The sequence below is a fragment of the Opisthocomus hoazin genome, chromosome Z, assembly GCF_030867145.1.
Source record: "Opisthocomus hoazin isolate bOpiHoa1 chromosome Z, bOpiHoa1.hap1, whole genome shotgun sequence".
Classification (NCBI taxonomy): Eukaryota; Metazoa; Chordata; class Aves; order Opisthocomiformes; family Opisthocomidae; genus Opisthocomus; species Opisthocomus hoazin.
In genome coordinates, this window is record NC_134454.1 from 44,193,013 (window position 1) to 44,220,181 (window position 27,169).

General features: G+C 42.9%; 1 protein-coding gene across 3 annotated transcripts in view; it reads right to left on the reverse strand.

The window, feature by feature from the left end:
* The window catches only part of SYK (spleen associated tyrosine kinase), a 55,630-nt gene extending 28,684 nt beyond the window's left edge, over positions 1–26,946 (reverse strand). For 2 of the 3 annotated variants that reach the window (XM_075411550.1, XM_075411548.1), the window contains exons 1-3: positions 26,317–26,402; positions 5,730–6,182; positions 4,098–4,258 (exon numbers count right to left, since the gene is read on the reverse strand). In XM_075411550.1, the coding sequence (XP_075267665.1) occupies positions 4,098–4,258; positions 5,730–6,143 (575 nt within the window). In that variant the 5' untranslated portion in view covers positions 6,144–6,182; positions 26,317–26,402. Of the gene's footprint in view, positions 1–4,097; positions 4,259–5,729; positions 6,183–26,316; positions 26,403–26,802 lie in introns of those variants that run through there. The other variant, XM_075411549.1, reaches the window with a different exon arrangement.
* Positions 26,947–27,169: the final 223 nt, after the last annotated feature.

A 27,169-nucleotide genomic window follows, 5' to 3' on the forward strand; every position in this document is an offset into this window, starting at 1 on the left:
TTGAAAATTCCCTAGTAAAACACTTGTAGTTAGCTCAGAACTTTTCCAGCAGCTTGGATGAGTCCCAGTGTTAGATTTATGATGCTATTCATTACATTTTGAACTGCCATCAGTAAGCTTCTCAACTATTTCCATATTTATTATATAAGAAAAATCTAGATTTGATAATCTCGTAGTGCTACAAAGCAGAACTAAAGAAATCTAGGCATTAGATGTATTCTCACAAAGACCACTGCACTGGATTTTGTTTCAAGGTAGCTAGGTCAGACTGCTAGCAGATTTGCAGTGTAATTAAGTTTTAGAGACCCTTCTGAAAGAATATACAGAAATAGTCTAGACTTTTTATTTAAAATATTAAATATTAAATATTCTAGACTTTTTATTTTTTATTTCATTTTTTTCCATAATAAGATGATTTCTGTTGCTTGTGCAGTTGTTGAATAGCCTTGCAGTACCTCATATCCTTGAAAATGCCAGCTTCCCTCTACGTTCTCAGGCTCCACTTCCTACCTCAACAAGTGAAATTCTCTTAGACTTTGAACGTTTCTAAGTTTTACCTTTCAGTCAGCTACCAGGTTTGAGTGTCTCAACCAATGTGAGAAAAACAGTCCCTGAGCAGCTACATTCACAAGCACAAATTCACAGTCTTCAGTCCACAGATGTACAGAAGATTCTGACAAGCACTGCTGCTTGGTAATGAAAAAGTATGCGATACCCGTGCCTGAAATGTAAAACAACGCACCTCTCTAGTACTCAAGAATTTTGCTGCTACTGTTTCAGTTAGCTAACGAATGAGTGGTTTATTTCTCAACAACTGCTGAGCAAGCCCATGTTAGGCAAACCACTGCAGCAAACATCAAACATCTCTGAATTAGACAGTTCTTTTGTTATTTGTTATGAGGCTCTAGGTCTACAAATCTGAGAGCGAAAACAGCTCTGGAAGGAAAAATAACTGATTTCTGACACAAATGAACAACACATTACTTCTCTTCATGCTCTGGCTGCTGAATTATGGGGCAGATGAGAATCTCACCCTGCTTCTTCCCAGGGAGCGTAAGAGTAAATGGTAGATAAGCAGAGACTGAGCTCTGAACCTGCCAGATGGGCAGTCCATGCAAGAACAATTCGTGCATCAGAAAGTACCCTACTGATGCAGAAGTAAACAGTGTTGTCCTTAATAAGGGGGACCCAAACTCAAATTACTATCAGCTATATTTTCATATTGTTTAAGCTCCAGTGGCACTTCTCATGGTTTAAACAGAGCCTTAACGCTAGCATTTTCCTCTCTATGGGTTTATCTAACTGATATGAAAGCAGCCGCCTGAGTTCCAGCAGAACTCTACAAGATATGCACCTACTGACATAACCAGTCCCACAGGGGAAGATCTGACAGCTCCCTCCACAGGTCATGGAGCATGTCACTGCAAACAGTGCCAGAAATGCCTCCTAGGCCAACTCTAAGGAAACAGTGAAATGCTGGGGAAGTATTCCTATCTAAAGCTGTAGGAATGCTTATAAAAGATTTTAAAAAGACTAGGGTCTAAGAACAGAGACTGAAAACGCCAAGTCTGCTAAAAAATTACAGTCCCTCACTCCTAAGCCCACCCGTGTTCCTAAGAAATGTTAGCTAAGGGATACATTTCTTTGAAGAAAAATTAGCTTCCTTTTTTTTCCCCAAAGACAAGCACTTTGACCACACAGAAAGCAACGTGTGCAAGAGGTAAAGTGGAAAAGCTACAAGTTTTAATACACGATCAATGTCATGACTCAGTTGATATGACGTTGATTTGGCAAGATATTCATTACAGAAGGTAATAATTTTCTAGACAAAGTAGGTAATAATTTTCTAGAAAAAGCAGGCCATTAAAAGAAAGTCTTGTGGCTTTGTTTCAGTTTACATATCCACCTGTCCCTATGTCTAAAAAGTAGTAAAAGAAACCAGCAAAGTCACAGCACAGTGAAAAGGAGAGGTGGTATGGTAATGTTGTGCTGGTAACCTACAACAGCGACTACATTCACCAAATCAATCAAACCTCTCCTGTGCTATAGCAAGCAGCATTCACAAAAGACGAATCTGTGTAATGGGAATCTTTGGCTCCACAAATACTTGGAACTTTTTTGTTACAAATGGCAACAAAATTTGTAACAAAGTTATAGCTTTTTTTTTTTGTTACAAATGGCAACAAAAGCCATGTAATCCAGTAAAGAAGCTTCTAGATGTCCTCCCAAGAAACAGGGAGTACTAGGCTGAAAGTGAAGACGCATGGCGTGGGTGAGAATGACTGTGAAACAAAAAATTCAGGGAATGAGGGAAGGAAACAGATTTCAAGAAACAATATGTCAGAACGCTCAAAGTATTTGTAGGTGAGACCTGATGAGAATTAACTCTGCTAGAAACAAAGATTTAGAGGAGTTACCAGTTCCTGACAATTAAGATTGAAACATGGAAACATAGGAAGGTTGCATCTACATCAGCAATTAGTGTGGCACAATAACGGCAAGTCACTGAAGTGAAAGAGTTGATACTGAAGAAGCATAACCATCGCGCAACCACTCCTCAGTTTTTACCTCAGACTAGCTTTCAAAACGTCAGATAGTTGAGTGCTGAAGGAGACTAGGTAGGCGATGAACTTTCTCTCAGGAATCATATAGCCATAAGTGATACTTCCTTGGCCATGACCTCTAAGCTTTATTTTCTATCATTAAATAAATACTTCCATTTGGAAGGGGGGGGGGGGAGAAACAAAAATGGCTCAGTGGAAACATCGATTTTTTTCAAATGAGGATTTGCCAAAAGAAAATCTTTTCGGTCAGAAGATTTTGACTGGCTCTGATCCTCATGAGATGACGGCTGCTAGTCACTACCCTAAATAGCACAACTGCGCTCGGAAAACCAAAGATCGTAAAGCCAAGTGAACGCAGAAAGCAGCGGACACAAAATGGCGTTACCAAGCAAAAGCAGTTCCTTCTGCTCCTTAACTGCAAAACAAAGCACCACCACCGACCCCCGGCAAACTGACAGTTATGGATCCCAACAGCTGTTAACACAGGCCGTCTGGCTGTATTTTTACCGCTCTGGTCAGACAGCGTATCGGTCACAGGCGGCTGGACCTTGGCAGCGGGGCTGCAGGGGCTCTGTGAGGAGGAGGCCAGGTGCTGCGCCGGGCCAGCCACGACTGCTTCCAGCCAATCCCAATGGACACCCCTGCAGGCCATCACCAAGCCCCTCAGGGCAGAAAAACACCTGGTGGGTGGTGGCAGAGAGAAAAACCCAAACACAAGCCAGAAGCAGCAGCCCAAACAGCAGGGGCAGAGGAGGCAGCAGGGAGGAAGCGTGCTAGGTGCCAGAGTCCCTGCAGCCCGTGCAAGAGGCCACGGCGGAGCAGGTGTCCACACTGCAGCCCCCTGAGGAGGCGGGTGTTTCCTGAAGGATATTTCCCGTGGAAAGCCCACGCTGCATCAGGAGACAGTGTGAGAAAGATGGAGCGGCAAAGGAAAGCTGCTACGGGCTGACCGCAGTCCCTGTCCCCCACCCACCCTCCCTGTGCTGCCTGGGGGGAGAGGAGCAGGGCAAAGGAGTGGACTTGAGCCTGTGAAAATCGGGGGTGTGGATGTGCAAGCAGAAGGTGGGTTTTTATGATTTTTCCTTTGTTTGTTACTGTTCAACCCAATTTTAATTGACCATAAACTAAATAACTTTTCCCCAAGTGGAGTCTTGTTTTGCCCGTGAGGGTTAGCAGTACCTAATCTCCCTGCCTTTATCTTGACCCACGAGCTTTTTCCATCCCGTTTTCTCCCCCTGCTCGTTCTTGGTATTGAGTTTCTGTGATGCTCCCTTTAGAATCAAACCTAGTACTTGATTAAAAAACGATGACCCATGCTTGTGCTATATTTTCCCATCTTCAGCTAAGTGGAAACCCAACCTTGGAGATATTTGCTTAGTACAGGAGTGATTATGTCGCGTCTGTCATGCTGGACTGGGCTCTCTCCCTGGGAATGAGCCACCTCCTAGGGTGTACTCTCATTTGAGATTCATTCAAAGGAACTGTGTAGTAACACTGGTGTCAAACAGCAATACCATAGTAAACAGCACTCACAGAAATTTTCCATTGTTTCTTGACCCAATGAGGATACGGTGCTCTGACTCTTCCCGAGAGATCCTCCCATGGAACCATGGCATCTTCTCATGGGCTGTAGTGGCAATCAGCTTCTCCAGCTGAGGCTTTTGACTAATGATAGCTTGTTCAAGAGCATGCCCCTAGAGAGTGGTAAAAACACAGCGGGACAGTCAAACTGTCTTCTGTAATAAAAACATAGACAGGTAGACTCCCAGTATTGGATTGCTTTTGGGACATCCAAAATTTGCACGTATTTGTTGTGTGTGAAGAAAAGATCTAGCTATAAAGACATTAAAACAGAAACTAACATATGGTACTCTGAACATGACAAAGCTGGGATTCATACTTTACCTCTGAGAAACAGAAGGGAAAACAAGCAGTAAGTTAAGTCCTTAATATATCAGTATTTCATCTGAAAACTACATCATATTCTTATGCTAATGAGATATAGCTAAATACACTCAGTGTCACTCTGAGATGTCATAATATACCTCCATATAACATATCCTATTGTAGTTTATGAGAATAAACTGAACATGCCCTGCACTGTTACAGCATGTCTACATTGAAGACATCAATGCAGACTTCCCAAAAGCAGACAAGGCAGTCCAAATTTTACGGTGAAGTGTGTTAAAATTTTACGTATAAGCTAGACAATTCTAGATCCATCTACAACCTATCACTTCTAAATTTGGCTCAGAATCTGAGGGCAAAATCTCCCAGTTTCATCAGTTTTCAACTTGAATTCATCAGCTTCCTTCTAGATTGGGCTCAGACTCGTAAAAAAAAATACTGTAAGCCTCACCACTTGTAGTAAATGTAGTACAAGTTTCAGGTTTTTCCAGTTTGCGCGTTGCTCCACATATTTTACAGAGAAGAACACATAAGGTTACTTGTTAGTACCAAAAGAGACGAAAAACCTAGTGCAACTCCATGAGTTCGTAATGGTAACTCATGGCATCCTAAGGTGAAATAGTATTCCTGTTGCAGCCTCCTACACTAGTGTTTCCATGTTAAGACCGGTCTTCACAGTCATGACAAGGAAAACAGTCCAGCCTGTCTTCCTCAGCATGGAACATTCCTGCTTGACACATGCAGTGCTGAAGACGTATACGGAGTGCTCTGCAGTTAAGAAAACAGGTTCTGTTATGGACATAACCTAAATTAGCATCACAAAAACATGGACAGCTAAGAGGGGAGGATGTAAAACAAGTCACCATGTCACCATGCCTGTCTTGCACATCAATCCATAAAAACTCAGACTCAAAAGTGATCAAACAAACCATTTCTGTATTTTATTCATGACGTATTCATTTTTGGTGCATGTGGAAATCCGATGACACAGGTTCATGCAGTGGTAGATAATGCTATGCTAGCCCAAGACATCATTAAAGTCTTAAGTTTTGCAAAATTTCAGGAAAACTACAAGTATGGTCAAGTTACTGCATGTTTGGGGTGGGAGGGGAATCTCCCACTGTTCAAAACCCAGACAGCTATGAATCCATTATGAAAAAATACTACATAGCAGCAGCAACAGCTGGAGACAGACACCGCAATCTGTTTTTCTCCTAACTCAAAGGCCACTTTATCACAAAATCAGCCTGGATTTACCTGTAAATTCCAAGTTTGCTTGACATACTCTCTGATGAGGTTCTCTTTTAAATCTTCAAAAGGTCCTGTTTTAGGTTCTACACCTGGTGGTCGGCTGCAAGGTTTTCTCAGTAGACAGATAAGGCCATCCGCTTCCTCAGAGTGATAGTTAATGAGTTCAGCAGGACTGGCATGTGACTTGCCTCCTGCAATAGCATATGAGCCACTCAGCTCCCTCTCAATTGTGTAATGATGAACCTTCCTTCCATGGGCCAACGACAAGGCAAAGCCCCCCAGGTAATTCCGGCTTTGGCGGAGCAAGTACAGTCCATCACTCGCTCCTCCTTGCATCAGATACTCCTCCGCTTCTTCACGTGTAATATTGCCAAAGAAGTATGGCAAATGGTTAGCAGGGTTCGCTGTGTTGGAAGCCATGTTTTTTCTTTTCCAATTAGAAAAATCAGTATTCTATATCTGAAAAATAAACAGAGACATAAGTATCAGTTGAAAAACAGAGGATAAACCAGTAACATGGCAATTCCCAGCTGACATGTTGGTAAGATATTTTTTAAAAGATTTTGGGATGCAGATCACATTTTTGGTTACACCTTGTTAGAAGTTATCTTTCTAAATCAAATCAGAAAGTTTTCCCCATTATATAGTGATATAAAAGCTTGGGCCAAGAAACAGTACAGAAATACCTGTGCTGCTCTGTGAATATGTGGGGTGTGGGGGTGGAGGGAGGCGAGGAACACACAAGTCCAATGAAGAAGGCTCACACAGCATAGAAATCGAGACAGGACACAGTCAGGACAAACCACATGTTGTTCTGGTCTTGTCCCACCTTCCCAAAAAAGGGAGACACCAAAGCTGCAGAGTTAGTGCAGCCCTACAAAACAAAGATGTGTGCAGCATGCTATTCATTACTCCTGTGGTTTGCAACTAAAGGTTACTGGTTTAAGATCACATACTATGCTCAAGTTCATCTTTCCGGCATTTTTGTCGACAAAGTTTCCCTCTACTATCCCATTTAAATGACTCAGTTGTGAGAATTCATGTTCCTAAGCCAAATGATCTACTAATATAGAATAATAAAGCTGTTTGGGTTGGAAGGGACCTTAAAGATAATCTAGTTCTAACCCACCTGCCACAGGCAGGGACACCTTCCTGTGGAATTATTAGTAAAATTAAGGTTTTACATCTGAAAATTAAGGTTTATATATGAAAAACGTAGCAGTGTTCATCCATTGAGGAAAAGCATGAAAGCAAAAGGAGCTCTGAGGATGGGACACAGCTGCAGCAGGCATGCGAGGAATCCACTCACACAGTAACTCCCTGCAATGTACCACAGAGGACGGAACGGAGTGGAGACTCCGTGGCCCTGCTCCGTGATGATAAAGCGGGAAGAAATGGTTCTCTAGAACTGATAAGCAGCTCATCTGGCCCCCTGAGCCAACAGGTTTTCGAAACCTTGCCGAAGTGCTATCCTCTCATAAACTTTGCTCGTTGTAATATCATTTTAACACCAAAACACACCTCCATCCCAAAGGCTATCCACCTCCGAGGTGCGACCACCCCTCTTCGAGTCTGCGCTCTCAATTTTTCGCAACCTATACCTTTAAATGTGAAGTGAGAAAATTTTACACCAATCATGATAAAAGGTATGTATGACTACAGTTACTCAAACTCCACCTTAAAGGTAGAAAGGATATAAAAATAGCCAGGGAAATGGTGGATTTTCGGAGAAGAAGATAACACCGTAGATTTTCGGAGAAGAAGATCTTCGGAGGAAAAGAAGATAACACCGTGAGCACGTCAAGCGAAACTCCACCTCAGACTGCCTCCGACAACCGGGATCAGTCGACGGGCTGAGCCTTGCTTCTCCCCCCCTTGGGACACCTTGGGTGAGACTCAAACTAAGCGCTTTTCTCGGGAATAGTTACTCCCTAATGTTTATAGCCAGGCTGTGTTATTTATAACCTTTTCACATGTTTTATATTTGCACGTGCTTTCTTGCAGACAGTCACTATCACCGGCAATTCAAAAAACCTATATACCTGTTGCACAAATAAACTGCACTGTTTAAGTAGCCAGTTGTGATAGTTTCTCACTGAACGCAACCAAATGCAGCCGTGCCAGTTCATAAGCGTGACTGGACTGAAGGTGCAGACTGCTATTAGTGTATCCGGAATCGTGGTAGTTTAATATACATATTAAACATGACTGGACTGGTAGTGGTAAATTGGACATCACTCAGAATTTAAACCTAGCCACACCTAGCCTCCCACTCCGGTGAAGAGAGTTAGAACACAAGGGGGTTTATTTTCTGCCAAATTAACGTGACACTTCCACTAGACCAGGTTGCTCAAAGCCCCATCCATCCAAATATATCTTTTATTTATTAATGGCAAAAGAAAGTTGTAACTGAAGTCACAGAAGAAGGCAGTCCTTAGTAAGTCACCACCAAATACTAATTCTGCATATAATACCATCCAAAATGACAATTTCTGCTGCACCAGATGATGACAAAGACAGCTCTCCTTACACAAAGTGCATTATTTCAGTAACATAATGCAGGGCCAGAGGACTGTAATCCATAGTACAAGGTCCAGCTGGAGGCTAGTTAATAGTGTTGTAAACCACAGTCAGTACTGGGGCCAATACTGTTTAAAATCTTCATTAAGGCGGTCGACAATGGGGAGACTGCACGCTCAGCAATTTCACAGATAACACAAAATAGGGAGTAGTGGCTGAAACACCATACGGTTGTGGTGCCATTCCAAGTGACCTGGAAAGACTGAAGAAGTGGGCTGAGAGGAATTTAACGAAGTTCAACAAGGGGAAACATTCTGTGGAGCAGGCTTTCCCCCTTTGAAAGGGCATCAGCCTTCCTGGCTGGGTGGCCATCAGGGGCAGCACCTGACACTCCTGTAACATTACCAGAAAATGGCTGTGACAGCCCCTGACCTCAGCGCTTCTCAGCAGCCACAGCCTCCGTGTCTGTCCAGTTCATCCAGGGCTCCTGTGGGCACCCAGGCAAGGCCAGGCAAGGCATGCAGGCTCCAGCAGGACCTTCAGCTTGCTCTGCCAGCTTTGGCATGGAGCGCAGAATCGGGTCTGGGCACTGTGCAAAGGCAGCCCCTTCCAGCGCTCCTCTCTCCTGTGCCCAGCTATGTGGTGCTCCGGGTCCTGCAGGCACCTGTGCTGGGACCACGGGCACACCGAGAGTGCCAGGGACATCAGCAGCGGTGAAGATCCCCGAGACTTCTTCTGCCTTCCCTTTCCGCCTTGAGCAGCAGGGAGGTGCAGAGGAGAACAGGGCTTCCCCTCCTGCTCTCCATCCCTCCTTCAATCCCCCCCCAGCAGCCCATCTCCGAGGGGGAGCAGAGACAAGGGCACAGCCCAGGCTGGCCCCACACCCCTCTGCCCTGCTCCAGGGCTGCAGCTGCTGCTTTTCAGCCCACAAGGAGAGCCTTCTGGAGGCCCTTGTCTCCCTGCTCCCACAGCCTTTTGAGGCTTGCTTGCCTTTTCTGCTCCTAGCACCAGACAAGCTCCAGCATTCTGTCTGTCTCTTGGCTGGACATGTTGTCAGGCACTGAGGAAGCCATGGGTGAGAGCAGCTCTGCTGTGAGGGACAGTGGCACAAGCCAGCTGTCCCAAGCAGGGCCAGTGTCAGTCTCTTCCCATGTGTGATAGGAGGAGAAGAAATGGCATCAAGTTGTGCCAGGGGAGGTTTAGATCAGATATCAGGAAAAATTTATTCACTGAAAGGGTTACCAAGCACTGGAACAGGCTGCCCAGGGAAGTGGTTGAGTCACTATCCCTGGAGGTATTGTAGATGTGGCTGTTAAGGACGTGGTTTCACAGTGGACTTGGTGGTGTTAGGTTTACAGTTGGAATCAATGACCTCAAGGGTCTTTTCCAACCTCAGTGTTTCTTTGATTCTAGTAATCTGAAAGACATTACAAATATGGAAGCTTTGAACACTCTAGTTCCTGTTTCCTTCACTCCTGTTTACTTGTTTCCCTCAGACACCCCCGTGTCACCGTGTCATTCTTTTTCACTCCACCCTGCACCACAGATACTGCTGGTTGGGAGATGAACATACAGCATCCCACCTCTGGCAAAGTGTTGCTTTAAGGCAGGCTCCAAGTCATCAATCTCAATTTCAGGAAGGGTGGAAGAAAACAGATTTGCTGCTAGGTTTTCAGTGAGGAAAGGGCTTAAACCACATTCCACCACAATGAAAACAAAAGAACAATTGCTATAATTTCTATTCTGTGTGAATCTTCGTAGTCCTCAACACGAGAGGCAGCTGGGACATAGAGGGCACAAGCTGCCAATTAATAGTCCTGAGACTGCAGAATGTTTCCACTGGCATATCGGTACGGAGGTCTGCCTGGACACAGAACATTGGATGCATGGATGGATGAATGATACACACTGGCTCTTCACCAGCACTGAATTTTCTCCACTAATTTGGAGAAAAGGTCAAAATAATCCCATACAATTCTCACACCAGGAATGGTACTGCACTGCAGCACCTGTTGAAAACACCTCAGTAATGTTGTAGTGAAAAAAAGTCAAACAGAAAAGTGCCACTGCATTCTCCATCTGTGGGAATTTGTCTTCATGGAAGTTCATTTTCTCCCTACTTTTAATTTCAGACTTAAAAAAAAATGTTAGAACCTTCATGTATGAAAAAGATAAAGAACACCAAATGAAATAGAGACGTAACAAAACAGAAGTCAGGTAGGGTGGGAGGAGAAACTCACATTCCCTGGCTACGAAAGATCCTTATGCAATGGCTACCGAAATTAAAATTCACCTTTAATTTGATGTGTTTCAGATCAGGCTACTCCTCAGAATATTATTTAGTCTCAGACTAGTCTCAGTATTTACTATACACTCTTCAGGATGAGTTGCCCAGGCACAAGTTCTCTTTGGTGGTCTGCTTTTTGTGTAATCTGTAATGGCAAATTTTTCCACTACTGACAATTCAGCACGTTTATGAATACTAGAATATATGTTGAAAAAGCTCAGATCTGCTCATTAAGAAGTCACAGCACACATACATTACAGAAGTGTCAGGCATGCACAGCAACAGGACCAACAGCCTCCGGGTAAAATTTCTCTACTCTTTCTAAAAGGTATTTCAAACCATCCTCCAAAGGCTGAGCATGTATAGGCATGCCAAATTAAATTGAACTACTCATGTCACACACAGAAAGCAGAGAAGGTGGTACGTCAGGATATTCATTGTGGTTTAAATGTTGGCCTGGAAATTTGACTAAATGCTCAAAAAAGTAGACAGCGCTGAGCTTCATGCTGCTCTTCTGGCAGTGCTGTTGTTACCAAACTATTAGATTTGAAAATAGTTCAAGTACAACCACAAAAGGTGTAGCTACACCGTTGGGGTCACCTGTGGACAGACAACAGTAAGGTTAAAGTTGGAATCTGCCCAGTTAGAACTGAGATACAGCACATCCATGGAGGCTCCTCACTTGCACACTTCTCGTTCAGACTGTGGGACTGGAACAGGTCCTTGTTACTTCTTGCTGGAGCTTGAATTTTAGTGACCCTCAACTGTCTGACCTGCTAACACGACATGGTGTTGGCCTAGACTTTCTTACTATCCACTGGCTGCAGTTCTACACACTGTTCTTAATTTCCTTTAAAGCCCGTTAAGATACATTTTACGCTAGAAGGAAGTAACCTGTTATCCTGAACAGCTAGGTTCAACTCCACAAGTGAAAGGGTATTGGTTTTGACAAATTTAGTCTTTATAGGTTCCCTTCTAGTAGATGAGCTATGGACCTTATGTCTAGATTCAATAGTTAGCTTTGTTAACACAATTAGAGTTTGCGGATTTTAGTCAGAACTTAACTAATACGAGGCACTCTGAAATGCCACCGTTGTACATAGGTATAGCACTGATGAAACAACAAACACAAATTTAAGTGCTGCTAAAGATCTTCCTTTTAAAGGCTGTTTGCTTCTTACTGAGCAACCTAGTTATTTTCTATTTTTTTAAAAGCTGCATTTAAACATTGCAAAGGAATAAAGGATTAAAAAAAAGGGTTTAATTAAAATTCCACAAAGATATTGGCTGCTGCATAAGCCATTGAGATCAATTCTGTATAGTTATTTAAAGACACAGACCGGGTTCTGTCTTCCTCTTCATATTCTTTGACATAAAACAAACTCCATTATCCTGAAAAAGTACTGGTCCTGTTGGCAAATTTGCAAAGCACAGTGAGGGACTCAAGACCATGTCAACATAGAGGCAGAGACACTGGGCAAGTGGTTCAACCATTCTTTGCTGGTCAGTTACACTGCTTCATCAGACCCAATTTTTAGAAGCAGACACTACCTAGAAGCTTGCAAAAAAGGAAAAAAACCTATTTTTCCTTTCAATCCTCTTTTCCTTTTCATCTTTAGCTAATGAACAGCATGCAAAGCTCTTCCTGAAACAGCAAACGGCTCTGTGAACAAGGCCTGGTTTCCTGTGAATTCATGCGCTACAGCCTTCAAGCCATAAGCCAGGCTCCTCCTATTAGACTTGCACTTGCTCCATCTTCCAAAATACTCACAAACACCAACTCTAGTACCCTTAGCTTCCTCCTCGTTCATTAACTACGGGATAGCAGGGAAACACGTTGCAGCTATGCATTTAATGCTTGCAAGCTTAGAAAAATGGGCATACGTTGAGCTCATGTTTATATGCAGTGGAGGTACTGTGTTGGCTTGTTGTCCTCTGGGCACATTTATCTTATTCCCGTAAAATGATTGATCAGACTATCCATGACACCCTGTCCTCTGAGAAATTAGGCCATAAGTAAAAAGCTATCAGGGAGAGTCTGGAAGCATGGTGACTGCATGAGCCGGTTTCTTCAGAAAACCAGGAAAAAATGGTTGACGTGATCTAGCAGTCCACAGCAAATCCAGAATTCTATCAAGTACAAGAAATACAACAAAAACCAAAGTAGACTCCAACCCCCAGCAGTACAATGCCACAGATGGGCAAATAAAAACATTTTGAAGAAACAGTAGATATGATGGAGTCTTCAGTGGTAAAAAGTAGGTGCCTGTGATAGGTCAGTATTTAGAAATCTTGGATTCCATATTGCTATACTATGATCTCCATTAGCAGCGGTCATGGGCAATACACTCCACAGTCTCAGTTTGTGAAGAAACTTCAGGATCAAATCGGCTACGATATCCCAGAATTCCACAGAATGTTTGTTCAAGAAATCATCATTCATTGGTAAACTTCAGTCACAACAAAACATTAAAATATATCTCATCTTTAAGGTGCTGGATGCTTGGAGCTAAAGGCATCATAGAGAATTCTTATAATTCTGAGATGAAGACTGTGGGCAATAATGCACTTTTGGCACAACACACCCCTCTATAATGAGATTAAAGTTTTCCTAATAGAAGCTTCAACCACCACATTCAATGAAAGAGCAGTAAAATGGGCTGTTCCACGTGCAAGACTGGTTTCTATGACTTTGCTCATCATACCTACAAACTCACCTCTCAAAACAAAAGACAAAAACAAATACAAGTACAGTCACTCCAGCTCTTAAAAGCCTATCAACGCAATATATGTGCTTCTCACTTGGGACAAAGTAGGAGAGAAAAACTAACACCTTGCATATTTAGTCATGTTGCCCATTCACATCTCATCGTAAGGAGAACAACAGAAGTGCCATCTCAGGATTCCTCCCTTCATCTGGCTGCTTTAGGCATCTATCTGATGGTACCCAAGAGGACAGAAACTCTTCTTAGGCATGCTGCACGCCTATTTCCAAGACCTAGAGTACAGCCAAATGTCTGATTGTCTTAAAAATAACCAGTAAGACGCTTTTGTTCTGTGATGACCTAGAGGTACAGTGTTCACTACAAAACTGCTGTTTCATTGGCATTTGTTGAAGACTCTTTTGGAGTCTGAATTCATACAGATAAGAAAGTCCTAGATACGGAGTCAGCTCATACATAAGTGACTTAATCCTTCCACTCCCTACAAAAGTTAAACCAAAACCATACAGCCTTCCACAGAGAGCAATTATTTATGTATAAAACTAAACAGGTTACAAACACAGATAAAACTTCAAGTTCTTTCCTCAGTATTATCACTTCTCACAAAAAGGCAAGGCTACAGCCCATCAGTGACCTCCTTAATGAAAATATATGTCACATATAAAATTATCACATGTTACTCCTGTAAAATATAAATTAAAAGTTTGTAATTAAATTATGAAAAACATCAAGGCAATATTTTGGGAGGAATACTAGAAACTTCCACTGCCAATGCTTAGCATTAGTCTACTCTAGCTGGGTAAGCATCACATGGTTTCAGCTGCCGACCATTCTCACTCTGCTACTTCAAGTTTTATCTGGAATGGGACAAATTCAGCAGTCTGATTTTATGAAAATTTGCTTCCACAGAAATCTGCATTTCATAGATGAGCCAGAACAACTCTCACATCTGATTTTATTTTCTTGTAACTCTATGAGTTATTAGTCAAGATGCTGGCTAAAGGTCACGGAAAAAAATACATATTTTCCTCCCTTTTTTAAAAGAATGTTTCTACACCACACCTAATGCCTTCCTGTGACGGGTACATTTACAAATGTTGTTCCTTTTTACCAGTTTATAGTTCCTAAAATAGAGAGGGAAAAAACTCCCATTGGTTGCAATTTAGATGAAATGGCTGTGGCACTGATGTGGGACTCTCTCTTAATTCTTTAGAATGTAAAATGGAGAAGTTTAAAGCCTGAATAAATAAGAAGGCCTGCTATAAAAAGATTATAAAATATGAAGATTTCTCAGTTATCACTGAAAGAACAGCAGTAGGATCCTTATGATCGCTTAGATTTGACAAGTAATTTATTTACTAAAATTTCAGACCACAAAGGCCTGATTTACTTTTGCAAAACAGATTAATGTTAACAGATTTCAGGGAAGGTTTCTCCACCATGTCTGACACATGAAGAATATTCACTGCTTAGCAATGTCAGGAAATGTTTGGACTGATGTAGCGTCCCATGGACATGCAAGGAGCCAAATATACACACAAAACATTAGACAATCATTAAAAACTTCTCATTTATTTTGGAAGAATTTCTGAGTTTGAGATGGCTGTTCTCTTTAGCTGGGCTTTCAAATCTCGCCTTACTTTTGGGAGTGTAATACCCTTCTAGGACCAGTAATAGAGCAGAAGAAAATGTATTAGGATTCACGGTTTTCTCCTCCTCTACATTCCTCCAGGCGACAAATAACGCTGAGCTTGTGAAGTCCGCACAGTTACAAATGTGAGGCTGTAGGATGAAGATTAAGTCTCCAAAGGGCCAAACGTAAGGGTTTACCCTTGAGAGGGCTGAAGAAAGTGCAGCTGGTTACCTGAGAGGTGCACTTGAGCTTAACAGTAAGAGGGTCTAAAGTGCAACTCTCCCCATAGCCATTAAATTTGACTTTTAAGGAAGCTAAAAATGCAAGCAAATATCATGGTTATCTCACATAAAAGAAAAAAAAACCCTATGAAAATACATAGGAAAATTAGGTACCCACTTCCTCTCAGGTAGCTTCCTCAACATTGTTGCAGACAGTGGGTACTCCAGATATAATATAAGAGTTTAATATCTCATACATTTCATGCATGCAGGGAAGAGGAACATTCTTACAAAACAGAGGAGCAAAACTCAGGAAAACTCACCTAGAAAGTGTTAGAAAGAAACTGTCCTGACAATACCGCTACCCTTAGCTTGCTTCTCTTTCATCTCTTATATTTAGACAAGGATAAAGGTAGAATAATTCTTTTATTGAAAGGTTTGAACAGCAGTGAGCATAGCAGTACTGAGGTACTGATCTCTATTCTAACATAAAAAATTATAAATAGCAATAGGAGTCTTTCTATGAAGGCCAAACAGGAACGTAGAAGGACACTTAGGGACAGCTGATTGACTAGTTTACTCGTGCAACTAATGAGTAAAAGGACTGAAGTGTGGCAAAAGATCAAAAGCGATGTAGTGGTGAAACAGTGTTCCAAATAAGCTTTTTATTTGAACAGAGTTATTTTTTTCCCTTCCCTTGTTTTTAAAGTAGTACTCTGTGAGCAATGTATGAAAGCAAAGGAGTAAAGTCTAGAACAAGTATCTTCTGCATGCAGAAGACATAAGAAAGGCTCACTAGAGAGTGTAGAATGATGAAAATATGCTGACTGAAACAATCTGTTCTAACACAGGGTGATATTTCAAGCACCCAGCTTGTAACTTCAATACATCTCTGGTCATATGCAGAAAAAAATAGTATATTAGAACAATGTGAATATGCATTTTTTCCTAAAATTGTTGTTTAATTAGGATTCTTGGAATCAAGATGTGTGCCTCTGTGAACAGCACTACAGGTTTCCATTCTAAGATCCTTTTCTACATTTCCATCTTATGTAACACACCTAAAAGACGAAAGGAATTAGGCATGCGTAGAATTAGAAATATACATTTGAGGGTGACTTCATGTAGTACATTAAATATTATGGTACTTTCAGGGTCTAGTATAATCTTAATGGTATACTCCAAACTGATGTAAATTCTGACATAATTACCATCAAAGTATGCTAAATCTGTTGTTATTGCCTCACATTTAAAGCAGATATTTACATTTTTATAGTATCTTAACAAATAAAATGGATTTATACAATTGTTCTATTCTCATTCTCTCACCTTTAAAATCACCTTCCAGTCTGTCTAGGCAGCTGAATGGTGGACTTAATTTGATTCATCAGATTACTTTTAAATATCTTCTTTACCTTCCTGCATAAACATGAAGATCTAATTTCTATCCAGACCTTAGGAGAGGAATTTTTATGAGAAAATTATGCAGAAACAAAGGAAGAACACAGCAAATGTTTAAAAGTAAGTCATTAGGGAAAGAAATGAAGCAGAATACCATTTTCTCAAGTCATTCAAACAAACCAGAGTCTGATCGGGAAACTAGAGTGAACTTCCTGGCCTACTGAAAAAAAAATGAAATAATCAGTAGTACTGATGATTTTTGCAAGTTTTCTAGACAGAAACATCTCCAAGCAATGTCCCCTTCATCATACTGGGAGAGATGCATGTAGTACTGTCTCAAAGGGAAAAGTGACATACATAGGACCACCAACACGTTTCTTCCTCCACTGGTCTTCCTCTGGGACGTGCCCTGGCTGTGTGTCAATGCCGAAGGCACGATGTCTCAGCCTCCACCCGCTGTGTCTCCAAACAGCTTGCAGCCTACAGCAGCCTTTCTATCACTCATGCTCGGGCCTCCTTCTCCACATGTTTTCTCCAACTTCTCCATGAGACGTTTTCCTCATGCAATCAAATGCCCGTCTCTGGTCTCTGCATCCTTTTACTGACAATCTAAGCATCCTGCTGCACTGTTTTCTTCCCTGCACTTCAGACTCTAAAATATGCCTTCTTTCATCTCCAGAGGCTTTCCTGTCTTTCCACACACACTCCTGAGCAATGTTGATGGATATACAAAGCATATCTGCCAGGTTTTAAGCAAATTTCAATTTTACTCTTTCTTCAACGTTGGTCTCTCTCCTTGGCACTTGTATCAGACATACCTGCCTTGGGTGCCAAGTTCCATATTTTGTTTTGCAACAGTTCAGTTTCAGAAGCATTTTCTTTCTTTCAGATATTTATGATTTCTTGCAACGCTTTTAGGGTAGCTACAGTGTTCCTGCTAGGGTCTTTAAACACTGAGATATATTGCTTAACAGAACTGTAGCTTATTTAAAGTTTGTATAGCAAAAAATATGGAATGTGGTAGCTTTGGGCCCAGAACACTTTTCTGCTGGGAAGTTCGCACTCTGGATCTAACAACGCCATCAGTGACCTGTGGGATTGTCTGACCTGTGGTAAGATTTGTGTGTTCTCATAATTCTGAAAGTTAGTGGCCTTGCTAGCACCTTTCTCAACTTAAGAGCAAACAAGGTTTGCCCTTGTTCTTGTAAATCCTCAGCATTTTGGCCACATCAGAAGAAAAAACTGCCTGCTGAACAGGTGGTATTGGTGCTTCATCTACTAGGTTTAGGGAATACACCACTTATCTCCCCTCTTGTATCACAGAGTTATTAATCCAAAGAACCAAAACAAAATCCCAAGCACACCTAAAATTATTATTAGCTTAAAAAAGATATTATTTTAGAAATATTTTTCTCTGGATTTGCCTTCGAGAGTCATTTTTATCTACACTAAAAACTGTTGGATAGATGTTTTTACCTCCACAGAAACATGCCAGAAATGCCCTCATTTATTCTAAATTGCATCTGACATTCTGATCTCGTCAGATTGCTCCAGGTACTGTAGCTATTGAAATACTTCCTGAGGAAACACTACTTGACTTGGCATAACTATTACTGCCCTATTATAAGGCAAACAGATGCTTAGAAAAACACACCACAGCATTCGTATGCTATTCAGGGGTTTCCTGTACAAGCTTCTGTACTCAGGCCACAGAGGGGCATTGATCACTGAAAAACAATTCTTCACTAATGCTAAGCATCTGTTGTCTCTATTCCACAACACCCTTCTTTTGGGACTCTCCTCTCTTTGATAAACCTTTTCACATGTCATAGTTTTCTGGTTTTCTCTAAAAAGGTTTTTCTGCTTTGGTCTTTTAAAAAGCTCAGAATGCTACTGGAGGGGAGGGGGGAAAAAGACAGACATTTAGGGATTAGAATTATTCTTTTCCTGGCTGTAGAAACCCTATGTTTTTCACATATATGTAAGAAAAACAGGGGAAAAAAAGTTGGTTTTTTTTTTATTCTTTAGAAAGGGAAAAAAAACCCCATCAACAAAAAAATATTAACACTTCCTGCCTCACCATGCTCTTGCCTCTAACCCTTGCCTCTTTTTCCAGGGAACTCTTACACTGTCACAAAAGCAACCATTGCCTCTGGCTAAAAATGTCTCTTGTCAAAGCAAGCATTTCTGCCTTAAAACAGATGGAATGGTTTGTATGGAAGCCTGCTCCCTTTTGGGCAAAGTACTTCACTGTGATCGGTATCCATTAAGCCACCATACAACAAGTGGTGGATGAGCTAACGTGGGAAGGAAAGCATTCAAGATCCTCGGGGCAGACCCTTCTCTAATCTCCCATTTTCCCACTGTGACAAGGTATGAACAAACCTCTCTGGGCACAGGCAGAGCTTCACCAACACCAGCTGTGGGCTCTGCAGTGACTATGGAAGAGTACAGGGATAGCTGTTTCTTCCCAGTGCCGACGAAAAAAAGCCTAGCCCGGGGCTGCATTACTAAAGTCTTTCTCTGGGAGCCCAAAACTACCTCTAATACTTCAGGGACTACTGAGCTGAATTACATAACACAAAAAGTTCCTCTCTAATTTTGTTTCAAGTATAGTGCCTTTCCAGAAATACAGTAAATAGTAAAACTCCTCTATCTGCCACAGAGGCTACCACAGCTGCACAGAGCGAGCCACGAAATGAACTTACAAAGTTGGTCAAAACATGTGAAGAGCAAAACAAAAATATTACCAGCCCACTTGCAAGGAGAATCACTAGATGGAACTGCCTGCCCAATGGCCTGGATATTTTCAGATTGAAAGATACAGGTGCCATTAAGTAAGTGCTATTAAGGTGCCATCACCAGTTCTAGACAGAAGTCACTACTATCAAACAGAGGACGAAACAAAAGTAATACCTCCATCTTGAAAATAAAAGATGTCCCCGCAGAAACTGAACATTATTACAGCAGTTTCAAAGCTTGAAAGCCATCGAAGGACTAAAACAAAATGCCATGTTTCATTCAAAATTTGAGACAAACATCCCTCTGGTTTCACAAGTGGGCAGACTCAAAAGATACATTTGCTTTTTGGTTCAAAGAAGTATCTTTAACTTGTATTTTAGCTAGTTGTTTCATTGACACAGGATGACATTCCCAAAGCTATTATGCGGGTACAAACTCCTCTTCTTTGTGCAGCTTTGTCTGTCTCTAATTAGTTCCTGGTCTACAGACTACAAATGTAGATAATGATCTCAGTTATGAATATTAGCAATCATATATTGTTAAGTGAACAACAAACCAAGAACAATTTGATGCCATTACACCTCATTCATTTCTCTGAAATGTATTGCTCTGTCTCTAGGATCCCCAAAATCTGTTGCTGAATGGATGCCTCAATAGATTGGCTTCATTGTGAGTCAGAGTGGCAAAATTAGGCAGGTTCCTCTTTCAGACTAAGGTTATCTGTCATCTGAAACAGTCTGCAGCATCCTGCTTTATATAAAGTAGAGAAATTACTGCAGGAACAAAAATAACTTGCTTTTCATACTCCTAGAATAGGCATGTTTCTACAAAACTAATCAAGACTTTTCAACATCACTTTTTAGAGTCTATAAAAACTGTAGCACCTTACTTCAATCTTTGAAAAGCTCCTGGTAGGAGGATATAGCAGGGTTAATGTTCTGCTATAGAGGCACTGTAACTGATAATGGCTCATCTCTTGCTGGCAATTACACTCAGAAAGTGTTTACACCCACATAGGTATGGAAGAAAAGACAAGCATTTTTATTTTATTTTTTTGAAAGGAAGATGCTCACACAGCCAGACTGCCAACATTAAGGATCAGTTTCTTAAAATCTATGTAATAGTTTTCTAATTAGGAGCCACATCAAAGGAAGGCTTCTCTCCAAAAAGAGTATCCTCCATCAATGAAGCCAGCTCTTCCTGAGTAGCATTTGTGAGGACACACACATCAGAAAGGCAGACTGTAAAAAAGCTCCTCATACCAACTAGCACATCAGTGAATCAGCAGTCCTGAAAAGACTAAGTCTGCGTCCTCTCCCCATACCATCCTGTATCCTAAGAACAAGCAGCATAGCTAACGCTTACTTCACATTGCTATAAAGGTGGATCAAACAGTCTCATAGCAGGCAGGAACCCCTTTTAGCCAGCAAATGACCACTTGGATTAACTGTAACCTCACCTCTAGTGTAAAACTTTCCAGAAATGCTATGCAGAGAGAGGAACGAGCCTTCTCCTCCCCTCCGGTGGAGGAAGCCTATTTGCAGCCCCTGGACCAGCGAAATACTCTTGACAAGGCCCGTTTATCACTCGGGCAGAGAGAGGATGCACCTGGCCTCAGCGCGTTCTGGGCCAACAGGCAGTATTTCCCTAGCTCTTGCATGACAAACTGCCAGGCTAGAAAAAAAATAGCTCATAGTCAGGCTTCTTTTCTCATGTTGTGCCGTTCTCTGCACAGCATCAATGGTTACACTGCTAAATGGTCCAGTGGTAATTGCTGCTACAGATAGTTGGTACACAAGCATACCAAAAAGCTGCCTCCACTTGATGCAACGTGTCCCCTAGGAGTCAGAGGCAGCTGGATTTCACGCTAGCAACATCACTCACTCAACACACCACTGCTTCCCAGTGAACACAGCTTTGCACCCTTTGCAGTAAGCAGGCTCCAGTGGCTTTGAGTTCACTCCTCCTATACCGGATTTTTTTCCTGCACTTTTGTGCATAGGAGTACCTGTGGACTAGCTCTCTGTTACATCCACTGGATAAAGACTATCACACAGTTATTCCGCTCACCTGAGGCAGTGTGAGATGTCTTACCAACCGCGTATGGTTACTGAAGACAGAACAGTCACTTAAAGCCTCCCTCAATGCCTGCTTCAATTCTGGGGCGTCCTGCTGTGTGCACGACCAGAACTCTTCAGAGCAGCGCTCTTCCTCTTGATACTCATTTTAAGTAAGTCATCATTCTTAGAAACTTGCAAGATGGTCCACTGATTCAAAAGATAGCTTATCCCATTCTTTGATCTACAAAAACAATCCTTACTTAAATACCCTGCTTGCTTTAATAACTTTTGAGCAAAATACTGTGGAATTCACATGAATTCTTTGAAATGCAGCAGTAAAATCTAATACTTCATGTCAAAGATGACTACACTACTGCTGCTTCCTTTACTTATATTCCCCATATTTCAGATATTGGAGATTTTCACCTCTTCAAAACCTTAGTTTTGTTTTTTTTGCATAGAGTGAACTTGTTTTCTTGCCTCATGTTACCAAATTTGGGCTGAGTTTCCCAGAGTAGGAACTTCTCCATAAACAACTGCTTAGTACACTTACTAGTTTCCTTTTCTATGTTCTCTCAAAACAAAATGACAAAAAGGATTTTTCAGTTTAAGTTTTCCTGTAATGTGTTTTAAAACAGGGCGGGGAGGTGGGGGTTGGGGAGGTGGGGGGTGGGGGGGTGGGGATGGGGTGTAACTGTCTTTATAGCAGGTTTCTAACCTCAGTTTTTCAATTTGGATTAAGAAATCAACTTTTCAGGCAACCATACAAAAAAATCAAAAGTGGTTTGTAAAAAACAATAAGATATAGTTTTAAACTGAGCTCAGTTCCCATGAAATTTGTAGAGCCAATTTTGAAATCAGCACTAGAATTATTAACAGCTGAACTACACGCTCCGTGGTCAGCAGTGGCACACATTTTTAACTTTTTAGCTCTAGCATCCCATGGATGCTCTCAGTTACACTGGCTTTCGCTAAGAGAAAGTACACTGGGTTCTACATGTTCTAGAGGCTGTGGTCTGAAAAATTTTGTGGCTTTTTCCTTTTATTTTCTCACATACTTCATTACTTGAGCCAAACAGGGGGGGGGAAAAAAAAAAAGACCATCCAACAGGGTAGGGGTAGGCTGTGGCTGATGCATTTGATGATGACCCCTGGTCCTTTCACTTATTTTACTGAATCTGTTCCTTAACATAAGCATTTGTAAGTACTTTAAAAAAAAAAAAAAGCCTCTTTTTCACTTTATGATGTTAAAATATTTAGGCAATTGTATGCCCATTTCCTTGGTACATATTCTACTCTAACACTTCCTGCCTGTTTTTTGCTCTAGCTACCTCCAAACACAACTGTGATTCGTGTCAATTCCAGCTTCATCCCCAGCCTAGGAACTGCCTCATGGATTTATGTGGCTGGATTTATTCACTACACTGCCACAACTCCTATTTCTTTATGAAAGCTTTTAGGACCTCACATCTTACGTGTACCAAGCGTCAGTGCTGAAAGATTCCTTGCATTTTGAAAGGAAGATAAGTTGTGGACATACTGTTGGACAAATTGTCCATTCAGGACATCTGGTATCTCTTATCTGTTCTGAAGAACACTGTACCAGAGCAAATTAGGACATAGCTGGAGAAATGACAGGGTAGTCCTAGCTGGTCAAACCAACACATTCCAACATCAGCTAGTTACAAACTGAGTAACAGTGAAACTGCCGAAACTATCTGAATCATACTCCTGTACGCTGATTATTTAGGTTCTAATACTTGTTAATCTTCTATTAGTTGCTCTGGTACTTGGTACAAAGGGAAGGCTTGTGGTATTTTGTATATACTGAAGTCTCCTTAGAACATTATGATCCCTGCAAGTCTCAAAAATCTTTTTCCATTTTCTTTCCTTTTTACAACAACCATGTTTAAAGACGTGGCCATTTAGTCATTGTATGTACAGGGACAGGAAGTTATGACCTAATTTTAACTTTGGAATGTAAAGACAAACTACCAAATCGTATTTTATTTCTTTGAGGCAGGTGTTGTTTTGTGTCAAACATTATGAACATATATCCATTATCCTTTCCTATATAAAATCCTGGAATCGTTTCTTTTGATGCAGGAGCATACAGGCTCCTTCACACTACTTGCACTTGCAATGATGATATTTCCCCATTAGCCCGACAAGCAAAACAGAAGTCAGTGGCAAAAGGTTTTCTTCTGCTTAATTGTATGCCTCCACATTACCCCGTGTCACGAAATTCAAAGCCAGACTACACCAACTACATAACCTTGCTGTTGAAATCTTAAAGGAGGAAAATGCAACTACCAACCAAAAACTTTCTGATCAAATTATTTTTACTATGCCCAAAATGTTAATAATTATGTATTGTACTATCCTTTACTTCATACAAGAACAGGGAATGATCCTGCAAAGCCCGGGGCTTCTTTTTCTCACAAGAGTGATCAAAGAGATTAAACTAGACTGCAGAAATTGATATTTCTCTGTAAAAGTGGTGCAAATATTAATAATATTTCTCCATAAAAGCGTTTCTAGAAATGCCAGCTGAGACAAACTGAGCTACCGCCACCTCTCCCCCCCAAGATCTACTTCTTTGGAAACAGAAGTACTGTTCAATGGGATTACAGAACTGTTTCCCTGTAATAAAATGCTATTTTTTTTCCTAAATTAAGAAGCTGATCCAACAAATTCTTGCAGATGAGAGGTTTTCATTTTTATGACTGAACCCTTACTACTCACACTTACAAATGCTTGCAAGACCATCTTCAGCTTTTAAACAGGCACCTTTAATGGTACGAGTACTCTTGCGTCAGTGGAGTAACTCACTTCAGCACGTGTTTACCTTTAAGTAAAAAAGAAGTCATTTTCAATTGCTCATTGGAACGATCTCTCTGTAACTGTTATTCACATTCAAGAGAAGTGTTGTATTCCTTGTAGTTATGATATAGACATGTTCTCCCTTTCAACTGTGTTATTCTGGAGCTAAACACACGCAACTGAAAGGAGATTATGGCATGGCCTGTCTAATGTGCACGCAGCAGATCTCAAGGTATTGATCCAAAAGTCTACAAAGCTGCAAAGACACTGCCTAGTATCTTCACCAGATTCAGCTGCAAATACAATTTCTTACAGTCACGATATTCACATCAGCAACGACAAGACATTCATTGCTTTCTCCTAAATACTGCACATTGGAAAAGTATTACAAAGGAAAAAAGAAGTGTAATTTGCAAAATATTAATTATGATTGTGAGACAATGACCTCTGAACAAAACATACACTTCAGAAATGACTTCTCCCACTTCCAAAGCCTCTGACATAACACATGCAAACGAAGGGATGGGAGACTAAGGAAATGCCCCTAAGTAATTTTTTTTTTTGGTCATCTGTACCTCAAAGGTGCCTAAGTCCAGCTTGCAATTTTGCAATCAGTCTTCTAAACTGTTATTTTGTGCTCAACATAGCCCACTAGCTGCTTCTAAAAATAAATTTCAGTTTTTGTCTTCCTGCGAATTCAGATCAAATTCTGCTTTGGTATCAGAATCACAACACCATGCAAATGGGTGAGCTGCACCGCCCACCTTTGCTTTGACAGAGTGTTTAATATTTTTTAACAGAAAAAAAACCAGAACAGTTCAGTCGTATTCCTCTTGGGATTTTGCGGGTGTTGCAAGTGATTGTGAAAGGCAAAGCAATTATTTACTCTCCTCTATTTCAGCTGTTTTTGAGCATCCTTACTGACTCCAAACCCTTTAGTTCAAATTATTTTGTCTCCACCACACTCTAATTTTTCCCCCTCACAGGATAACTGTCAGAACATAAAGAACATTCAGACTTCCTTATTTGTCTGTTTATCGCTCAATGCTCAACAGAGGGATTAAAAAAAAAAAAGAGAAGTCACAGTTCCTCTAAGTGGACTGCCTAAATGTAGTCTACGTTGCTACAGTTTATGGCCTCCAAGCCGTAAATATACACAGCTTTGCATGCTGATACTAGCTCTGTACCGGATGGCTGTGCCTGCGGATTAGGCTGCAGATTCAACCCGCGTGCTCAAGGGATCTAAGCTTCTGTGGGTAAAAAGAGCATGAAAGAAGCCTCACAGAAAAGAACAATGAAAAAAAAAAAAAGAGCACTTAATTCCCTTAAAAGGAATAATTTTGTTTTAAAATGAAGTAGTTCACAACGTGTCGCGTAATTTGGCCAGACTGGGACTCCACTTGCCGCTTTTCTACTGGAGTCAGCGTCACCTAACAAAAGTATTGCTGGTACTTGACAAAAATGACATAACTTCAAACTAAGGTCACCAACAACAACACCAAGTTTATGCGGTACAGTGCTAGAAAATTGAATAATGCTGGCAGAACGCACGAAACAAAGAGCAATGACTCTGGCATCAGGCTCGTAACATTCAACTTCTTTCAGCACTTCTAGTAATACACTACAGTTGTTTTCTTGGAAACAAAATAGGGAAGTTTGATCAGAAAGAGGTACAGTTTTAAAGAGATTTTGTCAGGCATCATATCTTTGGCCTATTGCGCGCCATCCAGCCAGAAGCCCTACTTCTGTGTGCTCTTTGCTGTGGGCAAAGCCTACCTGCACAGCAACGTGCCAAGACATAACGAAATCTGATTTTTCCCGTCGAAGTTCTAGACCTAAGTCCCTCTGGCGTTTCCCTGCAGAAACACCGCACCGCAGCGGGAGGCTTCCCGCCCGCTCCCAAGCCGGTGCCGCTCCCCCGCGGGCCGCCCGCCCGCCGCCCCTCACGACGCTCCCGCTCCCCGGAGACCCTTCACCCCTCCCGCCATCGCCAGTGACCCAGCGGGGCCGGCCGGTTGGTGGGGCTGCCGGTCCCCCCGCACGCCCCGACGCCCGTGGACCCCGCAGCCGCCCGCCTCACCCGGCCCAGGCCCCGGCCTCGCAGCGCTGGCGGGGAAGGGGCGGTGGCGCCGGGCGAACCGCTGGCGGGGTCCCGGCGCTGGCGGCCCAGCGCCGCTACTCACCGCTCCCCGCGGGTCCCTCGGCCCCGCGCCGCCGCCGCCGCCTCCTCCCGCCGCCCGCTGCCGTGCTGCGCCGGGGCCGCGTCGGGGGACGGCCGGGAGCGGGGCTGCGCCCGCGCTCAGCGCCGCGGGTGCCGCCGCTTCCTCGTTTCCTCTCGCAGCCGCGGCCACTTCCTCAACGGGGGCTCGGCGCGCGCTCCCTCCCCCTCAGCGGGCGCGGCCGCCGTGCCCCCGGACCCCTCTTTCGGGCGGCGGCCCCGGCGGGAGGGTGTCGTGCCCGGCCCCGGCGGGGGGCGGCAGGGCAGGGCCCCGCGGGGCAGGGCGCGGAGCGCCGCAAGGCTCCCGGCCCCGACGGCGTCGCCTCTACCAGGGTGGAGGCAGCGTCCGCCTCCCGCGGACCCCGCGGCGTGGGGCTGCTCGGGGCGCCCGTCGCGGCGGTCCCCTCGGCGCCGCGCGGCGTGGCTGTCCGAGGGCCGCCCCGGTCCCTACCCCGCGATCCGGGTCCCGGCGGCAGCGGCGCGGCCTCCCGGGCGGCTGGCCGGCCTGGCGAGGGGGACGTGCACGCCGCTCGGCACCGCGCTGCGGACGGGGGGTCGAAGCGCAGCGAGCGTGGGCTGCTCTGGGGGAGGAGTACGCGGGCTTCTGGTGCGCGCTTCTGGGGAACGCTGAGGCTCTGTGTCCTTCGGCACCCGGCGTGTGCTTTGGCGAGAGAATGACTTGGAGGGTTTCCTGTCGGAGCAACGCGAGGGCCTGCCGTAGCATGAGATCTCCCCTCCCCGTTACATCTCACTCAACCCCCCCACCGTGTCTCGATCAAAAATACTTTTGTAGCGGCTCCAGGTGTGGAGGAGCGTGC